This window comes from Myotis daubentonii, chromosome 12 (genome assembly GCF_963259705.1).
Source record: "Myotis daubentonii chromosome 12, mMyoDau2.1, whole genome shotgun sequence".
Lineage (NCBI taxonomy): Eukaryota > Metazoa > Chordata > Mammalia > Chiroptera > Vespertilionidae > Myotis > Myotis daubentonii.
This window is the reverse complement of record NC_081851.1, coordinates 73,010,086-73,030,621: the sequence shown is the minus strand read 5'-3', so window position 1 is coordinate 73,030,621 and position 20,536 is coordinate 73,010,086. Positions and strand designations below refer to the sequence as shown.

The window sequence follows — 20,536 nt, the reverse complement described above, 5'->3', positions numbered from 1 at the left end:
GTTGCTCCTCTTCTTAAACCCTGCACCTTCACTTCCAGGACAATCCAAACCATCTGACCCACTTGAGAGCAGGCTCCAGGTGGGCAGGGCGATGCCTGCACTGTTCACTGCTGAATTCCCCTAAGTGCAACCTCACCACGTGCAGGTTCAGTCTATGGTGGGGCTGAGACCTCAGGGAATGGAAGAGAATCCCACAGAGCTGATGTCTAGCTCTTCCAGGGCAGGCCCATGAGCCGGAATGACAGTTTGTTGAAGAAAACACCTGGCATTGCTTTTTCCAAGAGTCTAAGACGCTGAGGAAATGGCTCTGCTGTTTCACTTCACTGCCTGGCAAGCCAGCTCTGTGCTGGGCGGTGCCCCCTTCCTCTGGCCTCCTCCACCACCTGGCTCCTTCTCTGAAGTTCAGAGGGAGAAGCTACATCAAGTACTAATGGTCTGTTTCAGCACATTTGCATGTAGGCATGTGGAAAATTAAAACTATTTTGTTAGACGAGGGCATACATTATGGTTAGCTTTCTTTAAAAAGTCGCACAGCCAAGCCATAAACTCAAAATGGATAAAAGACTTAAATGTACCGTAAGTCGCAAAACCATAAAAACCCTAGAAGACATAGGCAGTAAAATCTCAGACCTCTCTCAGAGTAATATTTTTGCCAATACATCTCCTAGGGCAGTGGTAGGCAAACTCATTAGTCAACAGAGCCAAATATCAACAGTACTTCTTCAAAATAGACTCGCCCAGGCCGACAACCGACTTCTGCGCATGGGCCACGAAGTTTCAATCGCACTGTATATGCGCCCGCACGTGGTATTTTGTGGAAGAGCCACACTCAAGAGGCCAAAAAGCCCCATGTGGCTCACGAGCCACAGTTTGCCAACCATGGTCCTAGGGTAAGGGAAACAAAGGAAAAAACTAAACAAATGGGACTACATCAAACTAAAAAGCTTTTGTACAGCAAAAGAAACCATCAACAAAATAAAAAGGGAACCCACTGCATGGGAGAACTTGCCAGTGATACATCTGATCAGGGGTTAATTTCCAAAATATATGAAGAACTTACACAACTCAACACCAGGAAAACAGACAATCCAATTTTAAAAATGGGCAAAGGACCTCAATAGACACTGCCCATAAAAGGACATACAGTGGCCAAAAGACATATGACACAATGCTCAACATCACTAATCATCAGAGAGATGGAAATTAAAACTACAATGAGGTATCACCTCACACCAGTCAGAATGGTTATCATCAATAAACCAACAAACAAGTACTGGATTGGAGAGAGCCAGAGGGAAAAGGGAGTGGGGAGAGGGGGGTAGGTGAGAGTGGGCAAAGGGGGTAGGAGAGTGGGGACAGAGAGACTCTGCTTGAGATGTTGGGCACACGACGCAGTGTGCAGATGATGTTTATTGAGTTGTACACCTGAACCTGTATGGTTTTGCAAACCAATGTTACTCCAACAAATTCCATTTAAAAATATGTACAATGTATTTGTCTATAAGCTAGATGAGCCTGTCACCACAGCTGCATTCTCAGCCAGAGGCAAAGTGGAATATTTTCAGGAAAGGACTTTAGCTGCAGCGCCCATAAGCTGCAGTTTGCTTCTGCTTTCTCTTTGGTTCCACTCTGGAGGTCAAATGATGCATCTCAACATGAACTGCTCCTGATGAACTCATTACCCAACTAAATGATCTCAACATAAAAGCAGAGCTTGCCACACAACCCACATAATTTTTCTATCAAACCATTTATGTTAATTTATGACCTAAATTAACATTATATATAGTCCCTATAACTTTAAATAATACTTCAGAGTCACTGGATTAAAGATATGCTTATTATATAATAAAAAAATCTTGCACTGTAGTCTCAAAGTATCAAAATCCATGGCAGTCTGAGTTTATTATAATGAAAAATGTTAGGTTTTATCTACCAAAAAGAGGGTAATAGACTTCTTAAAAATGACAACAGTAAATTTTAAGAAATTTATTAAAGCATCTTATCACAAAATGGAAACATACAAATTAGAAACATGCAACCGTCATTTCCATAGTCAAGTTAAAACGTCATACATTTTTCCTGTTTTCATAGCTGAAAACTTCAGATCTTATACCCAACTCATTCACCCTGAATATTTTATTCATTCCTCCTGAAAGTATCCAGGGCAGCAAAATAGCCAAAATGCAAACTATTATATAAAGGAAGTGCAAAGTTAAAAAAGAAAATGTGTAGAGAGCACCCCTCCCCACCCCCCAATTAAAGGCAAACAATGGCACTTTGCTCTTGCTTAACTAGATTGTCTTCAAAAACTACTAAAATGTAATAGACTTAACAAAACAGAAAAACAACTGACTTCTAATAGATGTCCCAAAAGCTTGTTAGTGTTTGAAAATAATGCTTACACAAAGGAAAATGTAGTTTATATCAAACAAGTTTGAAGAGCCCTGTATTGCAGCATTCTGTAAAATAAACACGACAAGAAGCTGGTATAGGGTTTATTGACGAAGGCAGGATGTCTTCAGGCGGGTATGTAAGGAGGCGGTGGTTCTTTTTCAGGCATCTTCACTGCCATTTCATAGGTTGGCAAAACGTACTGAAGAGAGAAAAAAGTTGTATCAGACTTAATTCTCCTTTAAAATCCTACTTGGAATAATTCAGCTTTCAGATTTTATGTCCTAAAAAGGGACACACAACCCCACAGAGAAGAGCTGAAGAAACTGTTAGCTACGCAAGGCCTGGGAGGAGAGATGCCTAGTAACCTGGACCTTTAATGCAGATGAGACATCTGATCCAGAATGCTAGAGAGGGATGAAGGGAGGAGGGAGGCCAGGAGGGAAGGAGGGACGGAAGGAAGGGCAGAATTTTGCCTCTGAACTAACCCTGGGGGCTACCAAACACCTGGACAGGAAGCATGTGCCCCTGCTCTTCCCACCCTTCCCATGTGGCTGATCAAGTACCAACTACACCGCAGGTGGTTGCAGGTCTAGATTAAGGGCCCCAGTGATGGTGCTAAAGGAAGCCTCCAATAAAATGCTGCGTCCTGAATTTCATCCTCATCTACAGTCAGAGGATCGGGTACTTATTTCTTCTGGGGTAAAGGGCACATCTATGCAGGAGAGCAGCATTCTAACCTACTGACTCCAAGTGTGACAGGCTGGCCCTACACGGGCCACAGAGGTTCTACATGTTGAAAACCTGGAAAGAGTAGAGCAGCAACTAGAGGGCCTGCAAGGTGAGCATCCCCAAAAGACTCGGGGAGCCCATTCAGGCATCTCCCCACAGACAGTCAGCGTCTCCTTTGGGTCGTATGCATGTTTTGTGAAAGCAACACAACTGATGGTACCTCCATTCTCAAAAGTTCCAGAACCCACAAGCCTAGCATGGGTCACACTGCTGTTTCCTGCCTACTCTCCCCCCAAAATGCAATACTCTTAGGAAGCACTTAGGAATCAAACCTAACAGCCAAACTGAGGAAGACGGGCAGTGCAGGCTGCCTTTCATCCATGTACCCAGGATTCCAACTGGGAAATGCTCAGTCTTGTGGATTGAAGCTATTCATGCCCTAAACCACAGCGTGACTCTGCAGAGAAAGTCAAGACCCAGGTCTTGAGAAGAATCAATATGGCTGGTGAAGTTTCAGTATATTAGAGGTCATTCACCTGAGGAGGTGCTTCGAAGGCAGGGTACACAGCAATCTCTGGCGTGTTCCTGTTGTTGATGTATTTATAGCAGTTCCAAACACAGTTGATTAGATAAGCCTAAATGAATAAAAGTAAAATTTACATATGCTGGAAGTCAACAGACAACCTGTTCTAAACTAAGGGGACTTCTAATGCTTCCCCCCACCGTTCTCCATGGAGAAGGAAACTGACACGCACAGGCCAAGCCCTAGATCCACTTGCTCTCACTTAAATGTCACAAATTTTATTATCATTTTACAGAAAAACCAGATTTTGGGTATCAAGTCTGATAACCATTGTGCTGCAGAAGAAACTCTGTTTCTGAACCTTGGAAATTTTAACAATTTTCAATCCAAATCATGAACCACTTCTAAAAACATGACAATCCTTAATAAGGATCCTGGCATTTCCATTATCTGGAAACAAGAGGGAGGACATTCCCTGAAAGCTCTCTCTTCTGCTGTCTCAGAATGAACAGTCACTTACTGTGAACTGTAGGAAGACAAGGCAACAGTGTTTAGATGGACAGTGTCACAGTCTACCTGGCCCCCCAAATATTTAGTCAGCAACTCACCTTAAAAATGATGAATAAGACGAAGAATGCAAGAACAATGAACAGGAGGCAGCTGGAGTCCAATGCCAGGAGGTCATCTTTATAGGGAAAATCAGGCTATAAAAAAAAAGGCGGGATGAAGAGGCAGAGCAGAGAGGATTTCTAGGGCAGTGAAACTATTCTGATGAATACATGTCATTATACATGTGCCCAAACCTGTGTGGAATGTACACCAAAAATGAACCCTAATGAAAACTAAGGATTTTAGGTGATAATGATGTGTCAATGCAGGTTCACAACTGTCACAAATGAATCACTGCGGTTAGGGATGTGGGTAGTAAGAGAGGTTATGGGGGCGGAAGTCGGGGATATGTGGGAAACTCTGTACTTTCTGTTCAATTTCGCTGTGAACCTAAAAATGCTCTAAGAAACAGTCTATTAAACATACACACTTATAATTCAGCCACAGCACCTGCCCTCTGTGACAACCTAAAGAGCATGGCACAACTACAAACAAAAGGCACCAAAGTCAGAGCTGATATTCTAATAAAAACTTACAGAATTTAACTCAAAGTACTTTAAAGCCTCATCATTAATGCATGTGACTGATCACTTAAAATACATTTGTTTGAATATTCAGAAGAGTCCTAAGAGACTAAATTGAGCTCACTTTCTTTCTTTTCAAAATCACTAAATCAAGAAGTGCTGATATTTATCTAAAGTCCATGGGCCATTTGGTTCTACCTGGGGAAAATAATTCATCTAAAAGCCAATCGTCAGTCTCCCTGCTCATTAGGAGGGGCAAAAGAAGGCATGCCCCTGGTTAGAAAGCCAGGCGGATCACATGATTTACTGCAGGCATACCACGTTCGACTGAGAAGGATCAGCTATATGTATTCAAATATTTAGTTAGCATTTACTGTGTGCGAGGCAATGAGCTAGATTCAAGGAGAGGGGCATTACAAAAGAATAGTTTAGGATGTACAAGGTGGCCAACAGACAAAGTCCCTTCCAGGCTGAGAGACCAAGCGAACAAAACAGGGAGAAAACAGTGAGGTCTGGTCTGTAAAAGTAGTAAACATTTCATTTTTGTGGGTTTCTATATAGCTCATTTAATCCTTTTAAACCACTTTTTTCAATGGAAATGTCAACACAAATAATCTCACATTTTTGTAAAAAAGTAGCACAAAGAAATCCCAAAGGACCAAAAAGAAAGAAAAATCTACACACGAACCCCAAACTAAGTGTTCCCTTGGGACAAAACAATTTTTTAAGCTTTCTTCACCTCTAAATAAAAAGAAGAAACACATAATGGAACCAGCTCATAGGAGAAATGCTATGACTTTATTCAGAAGGCTTGCCATTTTCAGCCAGTGATGACATCAGCGGAGAGAACTGTGTTTAGGAAGCTGCTGACCAGGCCACTTCTCTCCAGCCTCGCCACATTCCTACCTTCCATTCCTCCTGTGTGCCAGCCACCAGTGCTTTCCGTCCCCTGGCCATCCCCCATGCTCCTTCCTGCTTCAAGGTGTCTGTTTTACCCGGAACATTTTCTTTTGCACTTTCCCTATCTTAATTCCTACTTGGAATTAAATCTCACTTCCCAACTCAGGTCTGATACCTGTGTGATATCCACTCACATAGCAGCCTACACTTTTCCTTCACAGCTTTTATCACAATTTTAATTCAGTAACTGTCAATTTTCCAATTCCTTCACTAGAAAGTTCTACGGATACATCCCTAGGATCCAGCAGTGCCTTGCACATAAGAACCAACAAATGTTTTTTAGAATGAGTGATAAATTTGGTGGTACGCAAAATGGATTAGGCAGAAAATCTGAAAGTGGGGTGAAAATTCTTGAAAGGCAGAATTTTTTAAGTGAACTCTCATTTCTCAGGACCCCACTCCTCCTTCGAGACCTTACTTTGGTCCAGAGTGTTCCCTGCCCCTCTGTCACACAGCACTTAAGCTCCTCATCTACCACCGTGCTGTGACAGCCCTAGTTCATTATCACAGACAACGTCTTCATGTCCTGACTCCCCAAATGGTTTGCTCCTTGAAGGGGAAGTTATCTTTTTATTTTTTATTTTTTTTTTTGGGGGGGGGGGTCTTTATAGCTACATCATTCACCTACAGTTCGCCTAGAACAGAATGAGCAGACAATAGGCACTCAAATATTTGCTATGAAGGCCTGCAAAAATAAAAAGCTAATACTTTAATGAGTGCCAAGTACAGTCGAATTATTATACTTTTAGTTTATTCAAAACAAAAGTTGAACTACTCAAATTCCATAATAACCATTTTTAGGGATTTCTAATATTGACTATCCAAATGGTATGGTAAGAAGATAATTCTATTTTCATCTTACTGGTTTCAACATGGTAGTTAAGAGTAGTGATATTATTTTAGAACACTTTAAAAAAATAGGGTCAGTTAAAATAAAAATAGTGCCGAAAAAACTAAGAATTTAAATTTAAATATTTTACTTAAAATGGAAAAAAATACATTTAATTAGCATACACACTTACTAATTGATCCAGATATTCTTTGATTCTTGGCAAGTAAGTGAGAGAACTGATAGCAACCAGGCAACTGAGGACGAAGTCAAAAAGCCGGTAACAGAAGAATGGAATAAGCCAACCCACTTGATACTGAAGAAAAAAAAAAAAATAACAACCACAACATCACATAAATGAAAGTACTAAGTATGTTCAGTAAAAAGCAAAGTCCAAAAGTTGAAAACATAGGATACTTACAGAAATTGCTCCATATACCAGCATTGAACTGATTATAAACATAAGAACAGAGACGGCAAAAAGAACACAGGCATTATCTAAGAAAACAAAAACCAAAATCTAATTAAGCAACTTACACAAAAAGAACAAAACTCTTCATGACAAAATAACACTTTAAAGCTAGCTTACAAACATCAAAGTATTTTCAAAATTGGCTATGAAAAAATCTAAGAGGGTAAAAAAAAAATCTGCCTCAGCTTTAAGTAATGAAGCTTAAGCAATTAGTCCCTTTGTTTTCTTGTTTGTTAAACTGCTACAATTCACTGATACTTATTAAGGGCGAGAGGCCCAGTGCACAAATTCATGCACCAGTAGGGTCCCTCTGCCTGGCCTGTGGGATCAGGCCAAAATCGGCTCTCCAACATCCCCTAGGGGGTGCCGGATTGTGAGAGAGTGCAGGCCAAGCTGAGGGACCCCACTGGTGCACAATCAGGACTGGGGAGAGACAGGGAGGTTGGCCAGCTGGGGAGGGACCAAGGGAGGGGTCCAGGGCGTGTCCAGCCCATCTCACTCAGTCCCAATTAGCTGGACCCCAGCAATACGCTAACCTACCGATCAGAGCATCTGCCCCCTGGTGGTCACTGCATGTCATAGCGAGCAGTTGAGTGGATTTAGCATACCATTAACATATTACGCTTTGATTGGTTGAATAGACGACTGGACGAGCAGACACTTAGCCTATTAGGATTTTATTATATAGGATGGCACATGAACCAGGTACCCTGCTAGGGAGACAGATGTCTGCCCAGAGTCTAAGAGGCTAAGATGTGCAAGCAGCAAATTATAATCCAAAGTAGCAAGTGCTACAATAGAAGCAGAAACAATCAGCTTTGCCTGGAGAATCAGGAATAAAATATAAAAGAATAAGTTGGGTTTTGTGATTTGAGCAGGGTTCAACCGAAGGTAAAAGCTGGTATTTCCTTAAAAGACATTTTAAACACAGAATGCTACAGATGCCCCCTCGTGCCTTAGATAAAATACATGATCTGAAATTAAAGGCTGTCCTTAATTAATCTCCTCTTCCCCACCCCAACACCCAAGCTCCCTGCTCCGCATCCTTCAGCTGGGCTTCTCTACTATATTCAGGTCTGTTTTGTTTCTCAACTTCCTCATATTGTTCCAAAGAAACACAGATATCACAGGACCAAGAACTATGTACTTTCTATTCTCTCAACAGCAAGGGCTTTTGTAGAATTATAACTAACAAAAACTGATAATGAATACATCTGATTCGCTGGAGAGTTACAATACTCAGGCAACATACAATAAATTTGTGACTTCACACCTGGAGCTCTGGCCAAGGCTGGGAGCGGCTGTACAGACATACAGGAATCTCAATAACCCTAAATCTTTTTCTGCACCTCAATTTTAAGAAAAACACACATGACCAGGGAAGAGGCTGACATGAGGAGGTTCAGTAATATTTTATAACCTAAAGTAAAATTTTATAAATGCCACAAATGACCATTAGGAGCTAAAGTTTATTTATCGTTCTAGCTTGGTTTTTAAATAAAGACAGACAACTAAACACACATACACACACAAATGCCAGAAGGGCTGTTTCTAATATGTTCTTGGTATTTTTTCTATCACATTTGACAACAAAATTAAAGGGTTATACGATACTTTGAAAAGACAATCAGGAGACCCTTTTTTGAAAAAAGCACCTTAGACACAAAGTGTGGAAAATTGTTAGAGCTTTCATAAATGTGACGGATGCCCACAAAACACTACCTGCTCCCGGAAACAGAAGTCAGCCCCGTGGACAATGAATCCTTTGAATTAACAACCAAATTTTTTTTAAAACAACCTCATAAATGGATTAGAGCAGGTCATAAATGTAACAAGCACAGAACTTTATAATAAAAGCTAGTAATTTTAAAAATGATCATTAAGATCCTGTAATATAATATATAACATATACAGTGAATTGGGAACATTCTCCTGAAGCGCAATTTTTTTAAAATCAACATAAATCATTCACACTGAAAAGTCTGAGGCATAATTTCCTGCTCAAATATTAAATTTCTAACATAATTTATAATAATATAAAACTACAACTTTTCTGCACCTGAACCGTAGAGGAAGCTAAACAAAAATACTGCTATCAGGAAATGTGTAGGTTTAAAAAGGTAGTATCTAGGAAATGTGCTAGGGTTCCTCTATTTTTAACTCTAATGTCAAGTCTTTTTTCATCCAAACAGAAATATATTTAGAATAGTGACCCTAAGCAAAAGATATCACCAAATATTCAAATAATTCCTACTTTATATTTACTGTAAGTCTTTTTGTTCCATGAGCAAATCTCCCATCCTCTGCTACACTTGTCAGCTGACCCTCAAAGGCTCAGTTTTTTTGTAATGCCTTCTTTCCCTCTGATCTCCACAACACCAAAACAGGAGTCAAAGTATAAAATACCATTTCTGCCATTACATTTTCTGGCTAGAACTGCTCAATTATAATCCTGAGTATCTTTGAAAAACCCACAAAACACTTTTCTGCCTCAGCAAGTTGAATAACTTAAACAGAATTAATTCTCTTCCAAATAATGTGTGTGTGTGTGTGTAATTAGCAGGGGATATTTTCATCTAAAAACATACCTGTCATTCTCTCAGATGAATAGTAATTGCCAATGACTTCATACTGAATGTTGACAGAGGGCATTGAGTTTGGATGAGTTACCTCCACAGTCAGCAAAATTGCCATCAACAGGTTTACCACCTATGGAAGATAAATTTTTATCAATTATACTAGAGGCCCAGAGCACGAAATTCTGCCACTGAGGGGGTGGGGGGCGAATGTCCCTCAGCCCGGCCTGCTCTCTCTCACAATCTGGGGCCCCTCAGGGGATATAGTAGTGCACCAAGCGGCAGGTGGCCCGGGAGGAGCCAGAACCAGGCCAGGCACCACCTCACTTGTGCTCATCCCAGCCCACTGCACCTGCTGCCTGCTGCCTCCACTCAGTAGAGGCTCCTGCTGCCGCAGCTGCGCTCACCAGCCTGAGCCCGGCTTCTGGCTGAGAGATGCTCCCCCTGTAGAAGTGCACTGACCACCAGGGGGCAGCTCCTGTGTTGACCGTCTGCCCCCTGGTGGTCAGTGTGCATCATAGCAACTGGTCAACCAGTTGTTCTGTCGTAATGGTCACTTAGGCTTTTATATATATAGATTATTAATCAGGAAGCAGTTTGCAGCAACCTTCAAAGGTCTTCCCATATTTAAAATTGTTTTACTTGAAGTAAGAAAGATATATAATTGGAGTCTACCTGTGAGATAAAATAATATGCAATACCATTATAAGAATAGTTTTAAATATATGATAAAGTTAAAGTATAAACTTATCTGTTTCCAAGAAAAGATGATTGATTTGATTCAATACAACAAACTAAAACAGGGCAACAATTAAACATAAGGGACCATTACAAATCGTTCGAGTCACATCTTTAGACGTCTGGTGTTGAAGAAGCTAGTTCATCCAATATACTTATCCATTAGATAATGTAACAGCCATCGGGTAAACGTATAATGAGCTATCAGAAAAGCTTAAAACCCCTCCACAATATTTCCTATCCAGTGATAGAGAACTATTTCCTCTTGACTAAATGCTTTAAAGACTTTCCAAGATTTTGACTATGTCACTTCACATACTAGTCTTAATTCTACCCTTTGAGAATCTGCTCCGCTAGCACCTACGGACAGCTGACATGTGCCTCCAAACATGTCTTCTCCAGTGCGAACCCTCAGGTTCTTACACTGCTTCTCTCACAAGCATTCTGCCAGCTACGTCACTAACTCCCCTTTGCTCTCCTCTACACACAGGCTCCAGTTCGCTGGACACACTATTTAAGTGAGCTAAGATGGGCCTGGAGAGAACACAGGGGTCCCAGCTGACAAATTTCAGTTAATGCAGCCTGAAATCGCACTGGCCTCCTAAATGTTTTGAATGTTATAGGGGAGTAACTGCCTAAAACCCCTAACTCTTTTTCACACTTGATCCCACTAAACTGCCATCTGAACCTGTACAGTTACATTCAGAGGCCCAAGCATAAGCCCTCATACAGTTACAAGCGAATTTTATCTTATCACACTCTTGCCTGTTAAGACTTTTCTCAATCTAGATTCTGATACCATACGGATTTCCTCTATCTTTGCATCCTGCGTTTGAAAATATAATCAGCATGTAATCAGTACTTCCATCTGTGAAACGGCTGCCAGAGGCTGTCCTCTTCCCATTAATCAATAACGTTTGAGTAAAATTCTTTATCTGATCCAGAGGAACATCTTGAGACCTTGTCAAACATCTTGCTGAAATCCCTTCATAATTATCTGGTAAATTTTCCGGAGTGGCATGGGAGGGTTGTAACTCCATTTAAAAAGGAAATATTCATGCCTCTAGTTGTGAGTCCCTGCAGTATCCCAGGAGGCACCATGCCCTTTAAGTGCTCACACTGGTACTAATGATTTCATTGAAAAAAAATCGCACCTAGAATTGGACTCAGGCTTTCTTATCTCGAGTTCACAGAATCTGACCTTCTCCCCTTTTGAAAATCTGAACATTTGATACTTTCCAGGAATGTCTGAGCCTTATCATCAGAAATGTCTGCTGTTGCTAATTCCCACCCAGGTCTGTTGATCTGTAGACAGTGGAAGGGAGGGTGAGAGACGGACAGATGTTGGGGAGACTGGTTGGAAAGCTGTAAGGAGGACATGCTGATAAAAGAGAGGTGTGTGGAAGGCCGCCTGCCCTGTTTTATCGGAATTCCGACTTAGGGGAGACTTAGGGAAGTATCACAGGTGGCACCCCTGATTATTCCCCGACCTTTCCAAACATGTCTGTGCACCGGCAGACCCCCGGGTGTATACTGGAATCCTTAATCTTAATCCCTGGATGCCCTTGCCTAGAGGACAGTGTAAACACATGTGTCCTCCCAAGATTACTCACCCTACTGGTTGTATCTACAGATAAAAAATCCAATAAAGGCTAATGAGGCAGGCAATCGAGGAGGCCTGGCTCCGTCACCAGGCTGTCCCTCAGCCCTCTCCCCCACAGTGAAACTGTGTCGGAGGGGAGTAATCTGTTCATCCGCCATTCAGGGGCTGCTGGTAGCCCCGGCAGAGAGAGAAACATCGATGTGAGAGAGACACATCAATTGGTTGCCTCCCGCATGCACCCTGACCACAGCCAGAGGTCCAACCTGAAACCAAGGTACGTGCCCTTGGCCTGAATCGAACCTGTGACCATTCTGAGGCTCCAATTACTGAGCCAAACCAAACCAAATAAGACTATCATCAGAATTTTAAACAAACTGTATTATGTAGCTTTCCTGTCCACCCTGAATGATAAATAACAGTTTTATCGGCACTTACATTTTCCTAGAGGTGTTTATCAGTCATTACACAGTCTCTAAGACGAGCAGCCCAAGTCTTTATCTTTAAGATAAGGCTAGGTGATCTAAACAGCGTCACAATATCAAATACACAATCCACTAATATTTCTGAAGATATACTATATACCAAGTATTCTGATGTGTATCACTTCACTTTATTAAGTGAAGTAAATATTACTAAAGTCCATTTGCAAATGAGGAAACTAAGGTTCACAAAGGCAAAATAATTTGTGTAAGTTCACTGAGCTGACAGAGGATGGAGCTAGAATACAAATCTGGCTCTTTTTAAGACAGCCTGCTTCTTAGCACTATAGGTCTTTCCAAAACAAACGGTTACCTAAGGCTATAAAATATTTATACTTTACTCTCCAAATAAATGTTCAGTAACATGCCTTTTTCCTTGCACTGCTCAAAGGCAAGGTACTTTATCCTCCAACTCTGGAGAGGCCTTACAAGGGAAAATCATATTTGCAAGATGGCTCCCAGCTGAAGGCTGATTTTTCCATAGTCCATTTTCATTGCAATGGGTGTTCCCAGTGCATATGGCATAAACATATGAGTTAATATGATTAGATGCATTAATTATGGAATAATCAGATACATCTACTAAAGTTAAATATTCTGTTTAAGAAAGTAAGCTTGGAATCAATTCAGCCAACTCGTTGCTAAACACAACATACTCATAGCTAAAAAGCTCTGCAGGGAAAATGATTCTTATAGCAAGAAAAACATGCAAACTCAAATATTAAATTAAAGACATGACACATCCAAAATATTTAGAAGTTTAATTTTCCCTTTTTAAATCTTTTTATCACATACAGAATTTATTAAAATGTCTTTTGTTACCCTGGCTGGCATGGCTCTCACACGAAAGGGTCTCTGGTTCGATTTCCACTCAAGGGCACGTACCTGGGTTGCAGGTTCGTTTCCCCACCCTGGTTCAAGTGAGTTCAGGAGTCAACCAATGGATAACTCTCTCTCACATCAATGTTTCTCTCTCTCTCCCTCTCTCTCCCTCTCTCTCTCTCTCTCTCTCTCTCTCTCTCTCTCTCTCTCTCTCTCTCTCTCCCCCCCCCCCTCCCCGTCCCTCCCTTCCACTTTCTCTGAAAATCAATGGAAAAAATATGCTCAGGTGAGGATTAACAACAAAAAAAGTCTTTTCTTCTCTTCCATGGATAAATCACAATCATCTACTATCTTCTAGTATTAATGACACCTCAAATTTCATTTCAGTGTGAGTCATACCCCTGAATAATAAAACAAATCATGGGTCTAATCAAAATGACCAAGAAATGGTAAAATAAATTTCAGTGCTACTTCATTAAAAACACACACAATTTTTCAAATCTTCATTGAGTTAATTATATTCCATTAAGTCACCATATTTCATTAGAACCCCAAGTTACATTTTAAACTACTAGCCTGGAAACCCATCCTTGTGACCTTAAAAAATTCACCACTGCACACCCCTCCTGTGCTTAAATACAGGCAATTCACTTGATTTCAGTTGATATTTCTAAGTTCCATGTAGCATTTTTCAAAAAATACATAAAACTAATTTTATAGTCTAGCGATAGAAAATTTCTCTGAAAATAGCAAATATGTACAATTCCAGAATATTTATTCCCAATTCATTTTCCCTTTATTATACTTAACAAAGAAAATTAACAAAAATGTAATTAAAATAATTCATTTCTAAATGTAGAATTATGGAAAGGTACAGAATGCAGCAACTATGCAAATACGTTAACACCATGGGCAATAGACACACCACTCAATGTGGTGATGGTACTATAAATTTAGTGGGTCAAAAAATATTATCTCATTTTTAGAGAGAGAAAAACATAGATGAGAAATGCCCCCCACCGGGGATTGGGCCCAAAACTCAGGCACGTGCCCTGACCTGGAATCAAAATCGAGAGCCTTTGGTACACAGGATGATGCCCAGCCAACTGAGCCAGCCTGGCCCAAGCAGTTTATATGTGAAAGCCTTTTTCACAACTTATATACAAACAAGAACAACAAAAACCAGAAATGTGAAACAGTATCAGGCCATGGAAGCAGCCCTTTGCTTTCTCATTTCATTGCCTCACTCAGCCCAGAAGATTCTTTTGTGGACTGGTTTTTGTTTTTTAATTATTATTCTTGACTGTTCCCACAGCATATTTTGCCACAACCCAATATCTGTGGAGACTATAATTAAAACAATGTGTTTGCTTCAAGGCATCCCAATAGGGTCTCATAGGCAAAGAAAGGGGGAATCCACAGGGAGCCAAGTCAGCAAAGAACTGTCATCAGATAAAGATCAAAATTAACTATCTTTAACATTTTAATTCATGGAGGGATTAAGCAAAAACCAACCAACCAACAAACAAACCTCACAGACAACAGTATGGTGACTATCGGAGGGAAAGGGGGTGGAGGGAGGTTGGAGAGGGTAAAGGGAGAATATTAACAGAAGGAAACCTGGGGTGATGAACACACAATACAATGTACAGATGATGTTATAGAATTGTACACCTAAAACCTTTATAATTATATTAATCAATGTCATCCCAATAAATTCAATCAAAATAAAATAGAAAATTTTAAAAATTTTATAGAGAATTTAAATTATAATAAATGTATATGTTTTTGTTGTTTTTTACCCTTATTATGCAGTTACTAATGAGTTATACCTCCTGTTTTTTGTAGGAGACAATTCATTTAAAAAATGTCTAGCCTTGGCTGGCATGCTCAGTGGTTAGAGTGCACCAAAGGGTCTCGGTTCAATTCCTGGTCAAGGGCACCTACCTTGGTTGCAGGTTTGAAGCCCAGTACAATCAGGGCCCATGCAGGAGGCAACCAATAGATGTGTCTCTCTCACTTCGATGTTTCTGTTTCTCTCTCTCTCTCTTCTCTCCTCTCTCTCTCTCCCCCTTACCCCCCTCCCACTCTCTATAATAAAAAAGAAAAAAATGAGAAAAATATCCTTGGGTGAGGATTAACAAAAAAGTAAATTTAAGAGATGCAGAAACTTTTCCAGGTGCACAGTGAGAAAACCAGATCCCTCCAGCTGGGACGCAAGGAAAGTTTCCACCAAGAAACATTTGAGCTAACCCTTAAAAAATTAACCAAACTGGCAAAATGTTAATGGTTGAAACTGGGTGATTTCTATACTACTTCACTATTTTTGTACATTTGAAATTTTCCTTCATAAAGTTTTTTTAAGAGTTGGGAGAAGAACAACATTTCAGGGAAAATAAATAGCACAGAACAATGTGTTTGAGGAAAGATAATAACTTTGAAATAAAAACAAGCTATACTTATGTAAAGGAGTCCCGCCGGGGTGAGGGCCAGAAAGGAATCTAGCTTGAGGAAACCTGTCTTCACTTCTCGCCCAGCGACCTAACTTTAGATTGGTTATGTTTGAGGCACTCATGCAAAATCAGCCACACATTAAACAGACAATAGGGTTCACCCCTTCCCAGAGAAAGATGAATAATTTCAAAATAAATTGTTGTCAAATGAAAAAAAAAAGCCACATATTAAATCTTTCCCAGACCTAAAATTATTCCAAATGGTCAAAATGCATTCTTGGCCCTAGCTGGTTTGGTTCAGTGGATCTGCCTGCAGACTGAAAGGTCCCGGGTTCAATTCCCGGTTAAGGGCACATGCCCGGGTTGTGGGCTCGGTACCCAATAGGGGGTGTGCAGGAGGCAGATGATTCTAATCACTGATGTTTCTATCTCTCTCCCTCTCCCTTCCACTCTGAAATCAATAAAAATATTTTTTAAAAAAACAAAAAAATGCATTCTTGTAGTACACCATTAACAACAATGGAGGACACCTCCTTGCAGCAGAAATGAGTGCCCATTTCAATCATTCAATAAATATTACACAGAAAATATACCACGTAAGAAACTATTGTTTAAAATAATCTGTCTTCAAATTCTTTAACAAATGATAGAGAAAACAATTTCAGAAATGCCAGAATTTAAACTGGAGCTCATTCTAAAATTTCTTATATTACTTAACCCAGTTTTAAGTCAGGCATGCTTCATTCCCATCTAAAATGCCAAAGACTAGCACTTCAAGCTGTAAGTGGCTCTGGCTTCTCCATATCCTCCTGCACTATTTAGTGCCACACGATTAATACTTTAGTATATAGTATTACAGTCTCTTTACTCCAGACCAGTAGAAACAGTCGCTAGAAAGCAAAGGCACAGTATCGGATAGTCACTGATATGGCGCCTGGGCCCAGGAGGTGGGAGGTTCCAGACAGTACAGAGGCAACCTAAACAGGGTCATAAATATTCTCCCCCTGGAATCGAGGCGAGTACATGGCCAGGCGGCTGGAGAGGGACGCGACATTCCACCTAACTCATTTCCATGTTTTTCCTCCATCCTTAGTAAAGGAGCTTCTGGCAACAAAATGCACTGTTAGGACAAATCCTTTGTTTAGAGATATTTTATTACACTTTTCTCTAACTGGTCTTGATTTCTAAATGCTATATGCCTCCCCTACTAAAAGCCACACTTTTAAAAGTCACCAGCAATACTGTAACGAAAACCAACAGCCTTTTCCAATCTTTAATCTGATTAGAATCTGCTAACTTTTTCACCCCACCCCCCCTTATTGATGTACCCTGAGTTTCATTTTTGTGTATGTGCTCCGAAGTTCTTTGTAATACCATAAAAGTCTTGGGGGCAGATGCCACGTTCAAGCCAAGAAACACTTGAGAGAGCCTCTATGTGGCAGGTAATGCCAATAGAAAGATCAATGACATATGGTCCCAGTGACTTAACTCTTTTTGTACATCCACCAGACTTTTCCACTCTAGATGGTCAATAAATCTCTTAATGTAAAATTGATTTAACCAGTTAACTGCCACCATATTGTGAATTTAATTAAAAAAGGTCCGTTTCTTGTGTCTATAGATACTTATGGCGTGCAAATGGTTAAGCAGGTGAGAAGTGAAGACAGGTTTCCTCAAGCTGGATTCCTTTCTGGCCCTCACCCCAGCCGGACTCCTTTACATAAGTATAGCTTTTTTTTATTTCAAAGTTATTAATGGTTATATTAAATATAACCATTTATAATATAACCAATATAATATTCTATTAACCAGAAAAGTCCATGCAAAGTAAAAACAGCTATGGCTCAAGCACAGGAAAAGGGAGATATGTGAAATATTTACACATCAAGTACTTCCAGAGAAAAAGAGATTTAAACTCCTCATTCCCTATTTTGGGCGAATAAATGCATTTTGAGTTTTGCTGTTTTAGCTCCCACTTTTCCCTGCTATTCCTTTCGTTTTTATGAACTGACCCCATAGCATTAAAAAAAAAACAAACATCTGCCTTGGGTCCTGGCTGGGTAGCTCAGTAGGATAGAGCCATCGTCTGGATACACTAAGGTCGTGGGTTTGATCCCCTGTCAGGGGGTCAGGGCACATACAAGAATCAACCAACGAATGCGTAAGTAAGTGGGACAACAAATCGATGTTTCTTTCTTTCTTTCTTTCTTCCTCTCTCCTTTCTCTCTCTCTCTCTCTCTCTCTCTCTCTCTCTCTCTCTCTCTCTCCCCCATCCCCCCTCCCTCAGTCTTTCCCTCCCTCTCTCGGCCCCCACCCCTTCCTCTTTCTCTAAAAAATAAATAAATAAAAATGTTAATATGCCTTGGAAAGAAAAACAGCCAATTACATTCAGATGGTTGAAACTGGGGTGGTGGTTATTTATTCTGGAGAAGCTGGAAATCCTTTGTTCCGTGAAGGGAAAGGCACTGAGAAAAAGGAAGGTTGGGTTTGCAGGCAAGAGTACTGGACCACCAGACACTCATTCTCAGTTAAAGCAGGAGGGAGAGGTCATCCTCTAGGGGTGAGGGAGGCAGGGTGGGTAAGAGGTTTGAGGACCCTAAAGACTGCAATGATCCTTTTAGGGAGCGAAGGCAGAGTTCAAGGCAAACAAAGGAAATGAAAGACCCATACCCTTAGCAAATGGGTTAGGAATAAAAGAAAGTTAGAAACACAACGGCTCCTATTGCCATTAACCGATCGATGTCCAATATGACCCATCAGTTAAAATACAGAACTAGAAAGGAGCCTTTTCAGGGGAATGGGATAGAACTACACCAGGAAAATGTTTCTGCATAGAAAACTACAGGAAATATTTCTTGGAAACAAGCAAATAAGCCTACACTTTCACGTTTTGTTGTTGTTTCTAGCGTTCCTAATGAAGCAAGGCTGTAAAAAAAAAAAATAAGCAAACAAAAACAGGGCAGTCAGGAATAATGTGTAGATCAGATGCGGGGGAGGAGGGGCGGGCATGAAACACTATCCGCCTAAGTGAAGATGGTGCTCATCTGGTGTTTGTCCAAACAGTAATGACTCCAAGGCACTGGGTAGGGAAGTGATGAGAACAGAGACAGGCAGAAAGAATGTCTGTGATAAAGCTCTCCCCCTCTTGAACTTGTTATCAGAAACAATGCCACACACACACACACACACACACAATCACGAAGACATCAGGGAAAGTGGCCACGTCGCCCATATGAGAAGTCTGTTCAAAGCCCCTGTGAAGTCGTCACGACCCCAAAACGACCTAAACGCGACACCTATTGCGAAGTCACGGGCAAACCAGCTCCCACATACACGCATCCTGGCGATGACGTAAGGAAGCATTGGGAGGGAACCATCAAGCCACTTGGCCCTGACGCGTGACGACACAGGTCTCTGTCCAGGGGGTCGCGGCGCCCGTGGCCAGCACCGAAGAGGCTCTCGGAACCGTCTCCTAACGAAACGCGAGGCTCCGGTGCGGGCCCCGACGACACGAGGCCTCCAGCCGAGGTCCCCAACTCCTCCCTGCAAACGAGGCCCGGAGCCAGATGCAGGCGCCAGCTGCTCCTTTCCCGGCGACGCGGGCAAAACCGATCGTGGATGCCAGGCTGCATTTATTTAGACCCGCTCCTCCCCGTTTCGTCCGGGAGAAAAATCCCAGGGAGCAGGGAGCAGGGAGGGCGCCGGGGGAGGGGGCGGCTTGCAGACCAAGGAAGTACAGAAAATGCTGAAACCTGGTAATTTCCAGAACTTCCCATCAAAACACAACACCCTCATTCCCTCCTCCCCCTCGGCCCGCACCGCCTCCGCCCGGCCCGGCCCGGCCCGGCCCCGCTGCTCAAATCCTGGCCAAGGAACCGTCTCCCCATCCCCACCCCCGCCCCTCGGGTTCCTGGACACCGCCCCCTCCCGCAAAGTTAGGGCGCCCGCAAAGAAGCTCCTCTAGGCCTGGCCGCCCCACCCAACACCCCGTTTTCGGTCCCACCCCTCCCAGTGAGCACTCTCCTCCTCTCCCACTGGGATCTCCAGCCTCCCGCCCATGCGCATTCCTCCCCCACCCCCAGGGCCCCGGCCCCCGGCCCGCCCGTCCTCACCATGTACCAGGTCCCCAGGATGATCGTCCCGGTGCGGACATGGCAACAGCCGCAGCACCGGGTGCTGTAGAACCGGTCGCTGCGGCTCCGCTTGAAAGTCATGGACACCATTGGGAATCTCGCGGGCCTCGTTCTCGGCCGGGACCCGGACAAAAGCTTTCCGCTCGACGGAGGAACCCAGCGAGCTCTGTCGCTGCGTCCAAAACCCAACGACGCGTCTTCAAGCCCGCCCCCGGTCCGGGCCCCAGCCAGCGCCTGCGCACTGAGGGCCGAGCGCCGCCCTCGGGCGACCTCGGGCTACACCTTCTTTCCCCGCCTCCCCCCCACACGGACCAATAGGAGAGCGGAAAGCTCGGTGGACTCGACCTCTGATTGGAGCAGCTTGGATATTGACAAGACGTCATGCCCAAACAGAAGTGCAGCTAGCCTCAGCTCTTAAGGGAGGGTAAGGGCTGGCTGGCTCGGAGGCCTAGGGTATTAGGGTTGGGTGTAGCCCGGTAGGTTACCGTCTCCGAGACGAGAGCGGCGAGAAAAAAGGCACTGAATAGGGAAAGGGGGAGACGGGATGGGTAGCCGGCAGAAAGGGTCGAAGGACTTTTCTGAGTGACGTCATTGCCACGTCCTGCTTCGGAAGCGTCACGGGAGGGCGGCTGCTCACGTGACCTTGGCGCGCTGCCATTATCGGGGCCTGTGGAGGGTGGGCGGGGCTA

General features: G+C 42.4%; 1 protein-coding gene across 1 annotated transcript; it reads right to left on the bottom strand.

Annotated features, from left to right (window-relative positions):
• Window positions 1-1,974: 1,974 nt before the first annotated feature.
• LAPTM4A (lysosomal protein transmembrane 4 alpha) lies at window positions 1,975-20,083 on the bottom strand. Its single transcript, XM_059660482.1, has 7 exons — window positions 19,827-20,083; window positions 9,632-9,752; window positions 6,993-7,069; window positions 6,765-6,887; window positions 4,258-4,353; window positions 3,663-3,761; window positions 1,975-2,596 (listed from the first exon to the last, which is right to left on the bottom strand). The coding sequence occupies exons 1-7, from the start codon at window positions 19,935-19,937 to the stop codon at window positions 2,522-2,524; spliced, it is 702 nt and encodes a 233-aa protein (XP_059516465.1). The 5' UTR covers window positions 19,938-20,083; the 3' UTR covers window positions 1,975-2,521.
• Window positions 20,084-20,536: the final 453 nt, after the last annotated feature.